Source organism: Protobothrops mucrosquamatus, unplaced genomic scaffold (assembly GCF_001527695.2).
Source record: "Protobothrops mucrosquamatus isolate PMUCROS unplaced genomic scaffold, P.Mucros_1.0 scaffold108, whole genome shotgun sequence".
Lineage (NCBI taxonomy): Eukaryota > Metazoa > Chordata > Lepidosauria > Squamata > Viperidae > Protobothrops > Protobothrops mucrosquamatus.
Genome location: NW_015386480.1, coordinates 1,794,546 through 1,806,426, shown reverse-complemented (window position 1 = coordinate 1,806,426; position 11,881 = coordinate 1,794,546). Strand labels below are relative to the sequence as shown.

The following is an 11,881-nucleotide window of genomic DNA, read 5'->3' as shown; positions in this document are numbered from 1 at the left end:
CCAGGAGCCAGGTGTATCGGACTCCGACGAGGATACGTCTTGGCTGGATCCACGCCAGCGTCGGAAGGATAAGCGTGCGCAGCAGCGGACACGTCGTGCCAGATAGTTCAGCTGAGTCACTGGGCCACACCCCACTGGCTATATAAGCAAGGGGTGTGGCATGTGAAGTTTCGTGACAGACAATTTTTGATGGATATTCGGTTGCAAGCTCTCTGGCAAGTTATTGTGGAGTTATCTTTGTTTGCTGTGTCTTATCAGTAAAGGCTTGGCAGGCAGCTACGCAGTTGCTGCCAAGGAAATCATTTGCCTTTGTGCCGAGCAGTTTTTCAGGCCTCGGCTGCCTGGTTGGGGGGTGTGGGTCGGACGGGGGACAGAACATATACATGCCAGGTTGGCCCTCTCATCCTTGATGAAGGCAGCCTTGTTATTGACTGACCTGGCATTCTCCAGCAACAATTGAAAACCTTGAAGATCTGGCAATGTGCCATTGAAGCCATATATCTATGGGGTGTTCCCCAAGAGCAGCCCAACCCATTTGCTGGCATATCTCTTACATGACCTGTCCCTGCACCCCTGAGACTTTCCCCCCGATCCCTCCCATCCTGGCCTGTGCACAAATCCTTATGAACGTGTATCCAACATCATCTATAGGCATTCAGTGGACAGATTAAAACAACAAGCATGTTTATAAAACGTCATTCAGTTATGAACAATCCCACAAAAAGCTCTACGGATTTTTTTGCAAGGTGTGTAAACTCATGTTTCTTCTCTTTCTCTGCATGTTTTTAAAGTGTTTTTGAGAAATCAGACTGTCTCTGGTCAGAGAGGGACATTTCGGACATCTGCTGGGCTGACTGGTTTCCATGAACTGCCGCCAGATGCTTGCTCCTTGGACGTCAAGAACTTCAGGTCTCCCTACAGATCCACAGAAGGTGACTTTCTCTAGTGGTTCTCATAGAGTAACAAGATGAAGTCTGTGTCCATTCAGAGCCTCTTTCTTGTGTCCTTACCATGCTGTGAGCTGGAGATGTACAAAATAGCCCAGTGAACCTTGAGGAGATGTTCTATGAGGCTCAACAATGAGTCCTCGAGCGCTCTGCATAGAAGCCTGATGCTCCTTTGCTTGTTGGAAGAGGCGCACGCACATCTTCAGAAGGCACTTCCCATGTTTGGAATTCAAATGTCAATTCCATAAGGGGGGGAGGGGAGATAATGCTTTGATCTGCAGAACAGGTTCAAAACTGTCATCTGCCCAGACTTACTAGGACATCTGCAGACAAGCTGGGATGGAAGACAAGACAAGCATGTTCACATCTTGTGTGCAGAATATTTTGTATTTTATGATTCAGCTTAATTAGGTGTAAACATAATGCACTCCTCTTAACATTATACATCACAGGCAGTCCTCGACTTACAACAGTTCATTTAGTGACTGTTCAAAGTTACAATGGCTTTGAAAAAAGTAATTTATGACCATTTTTCAGACTCATGACTGTTGTGGCATCCCCATGGTCACGGGATCATAATTTGGGCGCTTTGCAACTGACACATACTTACGACGGTTGCAGTGTCCCAGGGTCCTGTGACCTTTTGACAAGCAAAGTCAATGAGGAAGCCAAATTTACTTAACAACCGGATTACTAACTTACCAACTGCAGTCATTCATTTAACTGTGGTAAGAAAGGTCGTAAAATGGAGCAAAACTTAGTTAACAAATGTCTTACTTAACAACAGAAATTTGGGGCTCAATTGTGATCGTAAGTCAAGGACCTCCTGTATTACTTGTTAAGGAGGAACAAAGAGGAACAATGGGCCTCCTGAGGGCTCTCCAGCCTCCTCAGATATTTGGAGGTTTTGCCCCGTTTCAGGTCTGCCTTTGGCTCCCTCTGGCCTTCTGGAAGCCTCTTGGGTGGAATTGGGTCCTTCTGGCCCTGAGAGAAGGGGGGGTCCAGCAGGAGGCTGTTCAGGTGGTCTTCTGGCCCTGGTGGAAGTTTTGGTCAGAGGAAAAGGGGGCTTTCCTCCTCCTCTGGGGTGTTTATTTATTTAATATGAATATTATTTGCCACCCATCTCGTATCCAACGCCACTAGGCAGCTTACAACAGGGGGTATTGTGATATCAACAATGAAGGTTGTGGAATAAAAATGAAGAACTTGTTGATTTCAAGCTGCTTTATAATTGCCTGCCCAATGCATTTGTGGTTTTTATTTTCCATAATGCTTTGTTATAGGTATCATATCTTTTGATCAATTTCAATTTTCAATTGAAACTGATCATTTTCATTTTTTTGCAAGGCTCAGGGAGTGGGACACTTTGAACCTGAAGGCAAAAGAGATGCTTTGGAGGGGGGGGGCAGCTGCACCATCCCGGTTGCTTTTTTGCTTTCAAATCTGAAGTGTTGCATGGCTGTCTTTTGTGGCTGTGACCTTCCTTTTCCATGAGTTGAGCAAGCAGTTGTAGGACTTTCCATCTTCATTTGAATGGATTGGAGAAACCGGCAATCTTAACTGGGTTTTCCTGATTTCAGGCCCTGTCAGAGCTCTTCAGTTGATCCCAGGTGTGGACGTTTCTGGATCTCACCTCCCCCATCCACAGCCTGATACGGATTCGTCCAAACTGATGATAGCCACTTCCAAGAACCCTCCAGCCAGGAGCCCCTTGGAGACACGGCCCCTGATTGGGGCTTCTGGGCTCCAAAGCTACTCCTTCCCTGGGGGCTTTTCCGAGTGCAGAGAGGCCCGCAGCAGAGGCCCTGATGGCCCAGCCCAGCCCTCTTCCTGCGCCAGGGAATCGCAGCATTGCTGGCCTCACACCCCGGTGGAATGCACTGAGCTGGATCTGCAGGCCTTCTCTGCCTGGGCCGGGAAGGGGACGGCCAAGACCGAAACTCCAGGCAAGCAGACGCCGTCACCTGAAGTGCTTCCATGGTCTGCCTGTCCAGCAGCCCAGCCTGGGCTCTCTCTGGAAGCGGCTTCGGTCCCGTGTTCCTCCTTCCAAAACTCGACACTAGAAAGTGGAGAACTCCTGCAAAGTTCCTCTAGCAATGTTTCTCTGGAGCAACCACCACGTTGAATATTTACAGTTTCATTCTCTCCTCTCTTTTGTACACTTCAGCCCTTGCTATTCTTCACATGGGTGTTGTGGCACTGGCAACATTGGTCGAGCTAAAGAGACTCCGCCTTCCATGTGGATTTTGCGGCATTGTCAGTCTGTCTTCTCTTTAATGCCATCCAGCCGCACCCCAAACTGAAGAGGTTGGCCCATCCCCACTGATTGATGCAGAAGGCTGGCACTGAGCCAGACATCAAGATTGCAAAAGCTTATTGACTTCCAGGCCAGTTTTGGAAGAACGTCTTCCTGTTGTCTTCTCAGCGTAAAGCTCTGCAGAAGATTCAGCATTTTGATGCTTTTTGGCTTTGTGACTAATTTATTGGGACTTCAGCCCATAATGTCCGACTCTAGAATGTTTTCTACTCATCCATGAGAAGACTTGTAAAAGCCGAACAGCCCAGCCAAGCCTCGTCTCTTAGAGTAAAATCTTAAACGGAGCAAAAAGAGTTTACTTATGGATCGGGGGAGAAAAGAAATCCAAGGAGAGACCTGGACTATCATGTGTCTGCTTGATTTCTCCATGAAATTCGCCTTCTGATCAGCTTTGCAAGAAGGTTGCAGAGTCAGAGGAGAGCTTCCGAGCACTCGTGTCCGTCTCCTGGTTTCTCCCATTGGTTACCATTTGGCTCCTTGAACTGCATGGCTCCATCTCACGATGGAGTTACTGTACTTGAAAACGGTGGAACTTAAGTGGGTTTCTTTGTTCATTATTAAAAATGTGGTTTATTTTCAGGGCATGGAGGGAAGTTACAATACTCCAGTAATCCCTGAAAAAAATACCTTACATTGCTGTGGATTTGAGGTGTTCTTTTTCCTCTGGACATTTATAATAATTTCAACATGGCTGTTTTCAAAGTCTGCCTTGATCATTCTGAGCTTCTGAGCTCTTCAGCAAACGTAAAATACTTCCCCTTCCATCTTTATTTGACACTTTCAGGACAGGGTTCTGACCACGCTTGTTTATTTCCCCTTTGAGTAGAGTTGTAGCAGAAAAGGTACTGTACAATTTTTTTAAAATCCAGAAGCTCTGAGTATTATGTATTTTTCATTATGTATTTTTCATTGGTTCTAGAGGAGTATCTCCACTAGTAGTGAGGCAGTTCATTCAGTGTTCTTTCCTTGTCTTTTTGCATGGTAAAAGGTCCGTCTGAAATGCCTGCCTTCCTTCTCAGATATGGCTTTGTTATCTCAGGGATGTATCTGACAATCCATCTTTATGTTATCAATTCCAGAATTCAGTTCCCTATATAAACAAAGATAGTCCTGACTTAATAACACTAATTGGGACTGACAAGTCTGCTGCTCAGCAAAGCAGTTGCTAAATGGAAAATCACATGACCAGGACTCTGCTTTCAGGCTGGGAAGAGACAAAACTACTCAGTTTCACACCTTTGGTTTTTGTATGCCTCCTAAACACTCTCTCTTCTGCCCCCCCCCCCCAGCCATTGTCACCACCTTTGGAACACTCACAAGTTCCTGCTTTCTGTCTTGTGCACATTGACAGCAAAGCCATTGTGTTGCGGGGGGGGGGGGGAGCCATGAGGACTGCCTGTAGTTAGGAAAACAACTGAAGGAAGGCAGCAGGCCAAGATTGCCTTATTGAGTCAGCCTTAACCAGGCTTCCTTGGATCTGGACATTATTTCCTACATGGTTAGTATTTAATTAACTGAGCCTGGAGGCACCCTAGCAGTTCACCATCCTGGCTTGGTAATGACAACTCTGTCAAGAATATAAAGATGTATCTGGGGATCTCCTGCCAATCAGAAATGGAAAGGTGTGTTTCTTGTATAATATGCTGAAAGCGTTTTGTGTGATCATTGTGGGTTTAAGATAGGAGGGATCAGGACGGCTTTGAATTGCCAATTGGGGTAATTGTATTTTGGACCTGACTGTTAAGACAATAAGTACTCAGCCAAATGTGTGGCTTTTCTTTCAGCTAATATGCTGTGGCTGTTGCTGGTTGTTGACTTGAACTGCCACAGGGACTCCTTCTGATGAATGCAATTTTACTCTGTAACATTTCAGAGAATCTCTGGTACAGACCTTTTTTTTGTAATAGAGCTTCAATATCTCATCTCATTTAATAGACTATAATGACTTTGGGTTAGTTAAATTGCTCTTTCTTACATCATCATTGCCACATTTGCCTGAAATGCAGACACAATTGGTGAATTGGTTGACTGGGTTCTCATAGATTATATGAGACCACAGTTGGTAACTAAAAATTCAGGCTTCTCTACAGCCATTAAGCAGATATGCAGCAGATTGTCAAAATTCAGCTGTCATTGTCATTGCATTTGTGTGATCAAGTGTCATGGGAATCTTTGAGTAAACACAAATATAAGCCTATCATTTAGGGGTCCTTATAGTGATTTACTTCACTGATCTTACAAAATGTACAAGTTATTTTTAATGATTATTGAATAGGAATTTTCCTTGAAAAATTTTGTTGTGATTATTTTGTGAATGACATTCTGTTGGCTAAAGCAAGTTTAGAAAAGATACATCCTCTATTTTAACCAGATAACCCTGGTGTATCTCTAATTAATTGCTCTTAAAGTCTCACATTTGTATTTTATATATCATCCTAAGTTTAGGAACTATATCGCATATTCAGGGGTGAGGCCATTCCTTTTAGGAGCTATAGCAGGCATGTCAAATTTGCGATGTCATGAGATGTCATGCAACGTATCGTGACTTTTTTCCCATTGCTGGCAATGGGGTGGGTGCGGTCTTGGCATGACGCATCCGGCCCGTGGGCCAGCAGTTTGACATGCCTAAGGTATAGAGATCCCCTCAAAGCATTATATAGTCGCTTGGTAGGTTGATTAATGTAAGATCTAACCAGAGGCTGAGGGTGCAGAGTGGCCTACAACCACCATGTAAAATAATTCCTCCAAAACTAGGCTGGGTACTCTTTGTGAGTCAAGGAAACTGATGTGAGGAAGTTGCCATCAGATACCATCTGAAGCCTCTATCTTGTACAAATAATTCCCCTACCTTGTCTTAAATAGAAATGGATCCTTCAGACCCATGTACAAAAGGAATCTTATTGCTGCACTATTATTACCAGCCCTTGGGTTTCTGCTTGGCATTAATGTGCTGCAATGTACAAAGTTGTGAAGATCTTACTGCCAGCTGCCCTGCCTGAATAATGTGAAAAACAAGAATTGCATTTCAAAACTACTTTCTGTACTTTGTTTTATATTGGGTATAAATGATTAGTGTATAGAAGACTACTGTAGTGATAAATACAGACTCTCTTAAGAAATGAATGTTTTTTTAAGCAATGAGAATTTGTTTTGCAACTCTACAGTGGAAGAATCACTGCTGAATGAAATCTGTTTTTCCTGTTTTCAAAATCTCCTGTAAAAGAGGCCACCATTTTTTTTTATCTCACTCTCAATGCTTGTTTTTAACAAAGTAAAATATTGTTGATTTATAGCCTTGGAATAAATAGATTTTTGAAAATTCAGTCACAGAACAGCTTAAAAATTTGTGCCTGGTGTTTGCTTTTCCCAGCCAACAGCACTGGAGAACTGTAGGCGGGCAAAGGATATCAGAGCTCAGGTTTAAAAAGAGTTGTATTATTTTCACACTATCAAAAATATTCTTACCAGGCTGGAAATAGAAGCATTTTAAAGTATTGGGATTTATGTGTTCTTAGCTTTAGTTTTCATTTTTAATAAACCTCAACTGATGATGGAAACTTTTATTTTTAAAAGGAAGTTGTTTCCAAAACAGGGAAAAGGTAGGGACATCTTTGGGAAGTCAGAGTTCCTGCTTCTTTGCATTTATTTATTTTGAGGGGAAAGTACCTCATGTATTTTTTTGTATGTGAAGTTCTGCATTGATTTTCCTGTCATTTTAAATGCCACTATTTTAATAGTGATTTGGGGAGTCTTTATTTTGAATTTAAACAATTATCCACGTGAAGCATTTTGTACTTGCATGAAAAGAAATAAAAGTGTGTCTCCTGTAAACACTTTCCCTGCTGTGTCTCACTATCACATTAACTATCTTGCATTTAGTTCTCCATTGAAAACCCTTCAGTGACTTAGGCTCATTCCCCTGGTCACGGGACCAAAGTCTGATCAGCTGCGATTCCCAGCTGGCTTCCAACAAAGAAAGTCAATGGAAATAGCCGGATTCGCTTAATGGCAATGTGATTCGTTTAACGTGGCAAAAAGGTCGTAAAGTGGGGCAAATGCCAGTATCTGCCTTGCTTAGCAATGAAAACGATCGATTTACGATCGTGGTCGTAAATCGAGGACTACCTGCCCTAGCGAAGCGGGGGGGGGGCTTTGTAGCCTCGTCCTGGGCAGCCGGGACGGCGCCGGGCCCTGAGCGGCTGCCCGACTCGCAGCTGGGCCTCCGGGCTGCGCTGCAGTAGCCAGGCCGACTGGGGAGGCCTTTCCGGCGCCCAAGCGCGGGGAATCCCCGGATTCCCCTCGGCTTTGCATGACGTCACGCCCCGCCCCCCGGGGCCGCCTCCTGGCCTCGCGTCGTGCGTCGGGAGGAAGCCCGTCAGTGACGTCATCTCGGCGCCGTCGCGCGGCGATGACGTCATCTCCACGTCGCCGGTCCACAGCCGCGGGTCGAGATGGCGGCGGCGGCGGCGGGCGGAGAGGTGGCGGTGGGCGACGGAGCCACGAAGCCGCTGGTAGGAAGAGGGGCGGCGGGGCCCGTGAAGCTGCAGGCCGTTCCGAGCACGAGCCGGTCCCAGCGTGGCCCCGGGCGGCCAGACGGAGAGCCCGGCCTTGCGGCGCCATCGCTCCAGGCAGCGCCTGCCGTGCAGCCCCGTCCGGGGCGCAGCCCCGCTGATTGGGTGGTGCGGGTCTTGTGGGGCTGGAAGCGGCTGGTTGGGGGGCTGAGGTTCCGCCTTCTCTCCCCTCCGCCGTTTTAGGTTCTGTTTGAATAGCGTTGAAAAGGCGGTTTCCTTCTATCTTGGATAAATTAGTTGGAGAACAGTCTAGCAGCGCACAGAACTTTCTGAATAGGACGTTAAGATTCAACGTATCTAATTCTGAGATATTGTAATTCATCTCCCCAAAATCTTGCTTGACCTATTCATATCCCTCTCTGTAATATGCGGGTGAGAGTAAATATCTGAATTCAGATATGAAAGTAAGAAGTGCATAAAATCATATTGAAATCAAAGCATTCTGATACCAGAATGGCTGTAACGACCTTACCATCAGGATTCAGACTTGTTTTAGATCCATTCCAACTGTCAAGTCACTTCAGGATACTTCATGTTTGGGATGCTTAAATGTCAAGATATTCTGCATGCTTCTGGTTATATTTCCCATTATCTGGGATTGATCAGGTACAAAATATTTCCAAATGCAAATACTCCTGTGCTATTTGTTTGGTTAGATATAGTTGAGTAAATGTTTTTAAACCTTGTATAAACAGTTTGCAGGTCTTGCAGATGTGTCAATATCAGAAGACATTCCTGTAGAAGGAGAAATTACTGTTCCTGTGGGATCTAATATCCCAGATGAAGACTATTCCACATTAGATGAACCAGTAAAAGAGACAGTTGTAAGTGTCTTGGTGAAGGGAAGAGATTTCCATCAGATTTCTCTTGGTGTACTTGGCAATAAAGTGCAAAAATAAGACATCTAAGGATATCAACATTGGATGATTTTGATAAATCAGTTTATTGTGGCAATATTAATGAAGCCATTAAAAAAGAGCTTCAGTTGCTTTGTGTCAGATTACAGTTATCCTGGTTACAGTTAATTTTTGTACAATTTTTCTCCTACCTGCATTAATTTGTTCTCTCATAAGCAATATTTATGTAATACAAAAATCACTTTCAAACTCAGTACAATATTCCAAGAAATCTCAAGCTTTCAGAGCTGGGATTTCTTAGAATATTGTATTGAGTTTGAAGATGTATTTGCATATTGTTAATTACTGTAGTTTAAAAGTAATTCATTTGAGGTATCAATCCTACTTTTAATTAATCAGTTTGCAGGATTGAGTAAGAAGCTGGGTAGTGAAATCCCCAGATTTGGGGAAATTGGAATCTGTATGTTTAAATTATTTTTTTCACCAGTATTAGAAGCAAGAAAAGAGAAATTCAGTTCAATCATGGCAGTTAGCATTGCTATAACTTATGTAAATGTATCTCATCTAAATTTGTTTTTGACTGAACTTTCATTGAATTTTTCAGATGCGAGATTTAAAAGCAGTTGGAAAGAAATTTGTCCATGTCATGTATCCCAAAAAGAGCAGTGCCCTCCTCAGAGACTGTAGGTGCCAGTAGTAATGTTGAAAACCTTAAACTGTGTTAAATTCTGTGAAAGCATATTTGCCTCAAAATAGAGTATAACACAAGAGGGAGGGAGAACTTTAAAAACAACCATTTGGGGTTATAAATTTTGCGTTCCCTTGTAAAAATTATCTGTATGATTTATTTATTTGCAGGGGATTTATGGGGTCCATTAATCCTATGTGTTTTACTTGCACTGTAAGTACTTATATTATTTCCCTTCCCCCCACCTTAATGCTCTAAAATTGTGTTGTTCATTGGCAAAATATAAATGCAACGCAGCAGTTGTTCATACTACAAATTCCGAGCGAGCACCATTCCAAGAACCAAATGTATGGGCTTGATTTAATAAGCATGCATATGAATATTGAAATCTCTACGTTGCATAAGAGCCTGCACTTCATTCTTCCTGTGCTGAACATTTTAATTACAGATTTTATAACCCACCTTTCTTTTATAAACGCACCAATTTTTAAGCTTCTTCTATGCTAATGGCCTTAGTCCAGGGGATGGGACAATCAAGTGGAGCAAGCTTCTGCCATAGTTTTTATTAAATACTTCTGTTCCATATTTTTTGTCTGAGAAGGATACTCAGACTATCATGAAGAGAAATAAAGTGTCACAATAGTAAATAAAGTTTATACCATTGTCCGACCAGATTGCTAAAACATTCTTAGGTGTCTAGATAACTTATGCCAGGATAATTCAGTTTTGTTGCAGTGGGTTGTCCCAATCCTAGCTTATACGCACTGACACATTTTGAAATGGGAAAGAGAAACCCTAATAAATAAATCAGAAAAGAGGTATCTGCTGTTTTGTCCTAACCCATTTCTCTTCTTTAGAATGCTTCAGGGAGGAGCAGCAGATAGTACAGAAGACAGAGGCCCTCAGTTTGCAGAAGTCTTTGTTATCATCTGGTTTGGAGCAGTTGTCATAACACTCAATTCCAAGCTCCTTGGAGGAACCATGTAAGATACCTGTAGAGCTGTCTTCTGGGGTGGGGGAAGAGTTTGACTACCTTGGGGATTCTCCAGATGACCTGTTGCTTTAATTCAGGGACAGACAATTTTTGCTTTAGGATGATAAAATGGCATACCTGACTGGGGCAATTTCTGGTCTTGGGAAGTAGACTGTTTTTATTCAGAATTTTTGAGTTCAGAATTACTGTTTAGGCCTTATTTAAAGCAAATAACACTATTGTTATTTAAAAGAGCAACAATAGATCAGTAGCATGCTCTTGAGAGCAGGGGCTGTGGAAGGCCAAAATATGTAAGTTGGGGCATGCATGTGGCCTAAGGATCCTGCCCTTTTAACCAGAGTGTAGAGTGCTTTTAAACAGCTTACATCATGTTAATTTAAACATCTTAATTTTTAAAACAGCCTTTAAACATTTTAATTTTTAAAATGTTATTTTCCTGCTTCTAGCTTGCTCATCAAGGAGAAAGCTAAAACAATTGACTTTGTAAAGCTTTCTAAAATCTTTTAATGACAGATAGGTGGATAGCAGACAGTTTAGGGCCCATTTTGTCTGGCTGTAGTTCTGTAGTTCTCTACCCTTTTTTCTCTCCCATCTCTGCGCATTATCATTTATCAAGACTTCTCTCTTTTTTGCCAGATCTTTCTTTCAGAGCCTTTGTGTCCTGGGCTACTGCATCCTGCCACTCACCGTGGCTCTTTTAGTGTGCAGGCTTGTACTGATAGCAAACAGTGGGACTGCTGGCTTCGTTGTGCGTCTTTTAGTTGTGGTAGCAATGTTTGGCTGGTCAACTTTAGGTAAGTTGGAAATGGAAAGCAGCCAGAATTATCTACATACATGGGAACGAGCACCACTGGGTCCTCCCTGAGTTCATCTGTATACCATAATCCCAGCACTTGTGTTGATCAGAATTTTGTGGGATGCATTACGCGATTTGTTTAAAAAAACAGGAGTAGCAGAAAATTAGTTCACTAACTCTATAGCATATGCAGTGTAGGAGGAGCGCCATGTTAGTTTATAATAGCTAGAAATTGGAAAGAGCATCTTTCCTGGCTAACATTAAAAGGCATAAACTTTTGAGGGCTATAATTCACTTCATCAAATGCATGAAGTAGATGGGGTGTGGTAGAGGTGCAGAAATGAGGGGAAGGTGGTTGGTTATGCAGATTACAGACAAGCAGTGAGGAAGGAAACAATCACAGAACACCAATAAAGAAACCAGATCCCCACAAAAACTGGCAGGGCAAGCTACTTTATATATTGAGGCAGAAAATCCCACATTTGTTTGAACTGATGGTGTTACTTAGTTGAAAAATACAAGGTCTGCAAGGAGACAGCCAAGCTCAGAGAATACCAAGGCCGCCAGGACAAACTTTGCATGAAAGAATTAGTGAACAAAAGTTTGACATGAGGACTCAGAATAAGGATAAAGTAATACCAGAGCATTTCCACCTTCCAAGATAGACTTGAAGTTCTCAGAGCATCCTTTTGGGGGGGGGGGGGGAGGGGG

The 11,881-nt window shown here is 43.1% G+C and overlaps 2 protein-coding genes across 2 annotated transcripts in view; both read left to right on the top strand.

Annotated features, from left to right (window-relative positions):
* EDA2R (ectodysplasin A2 receptor) overlaps window positions 1-4,200 on the top strand; it is an 18,139-nt gene extending 13,939 nt beyond the window's left edge. Inside the window, exons 6-7 of the mRNA XM_015812705.1 lie at window positions 2,528-2,893; window positions 4,184-4,200. Of these exons, the coding sequence (XP_015668191.1) occupies window positions 2,528-2,893; window positions 4,184-4,200 (383 nt within the window). The remainder of the gene's footprint in view (window positions 1-2,527; window positions 2,894-4,183) is intronic.
* A 3,515-nt stretch (window positions 4,201-7,715) lies between these two features.
* The window catches only part of YIPF6 (Yip1 domain family member 6), a 6,991-nt gene continuing 2,825 nt past the window's right edge, over window positions 7,716-11,881 (top strand). Inside the window, exons 1-6 of the mRNA XM_015812719.1 lie at window positions 7,716-7,775; window positions 8,531-8,659; window positions 9,297-9,375; window positions 9,551-9,593; window positions 10,238-10,363; window positions 11,011-11,168. Of these exons, the coding sequence (XP_015668205.1) occupies window positions 7,716-7,775; window positions 8,531-8,659; window positions 9,297-9,375; window positions 9,551-9,593; window positions 10,238-10,363; window positions 11,011-11,168 (595 nt within the window). The remainder of the gene's footprint in view (window positions 7,776-8,530; window positions 8,660-9,296; window positions 9,376-9,550; window positions 9,594-10,237; window positions 10,364-11,010; window positions 11,169-11,881) is intronic.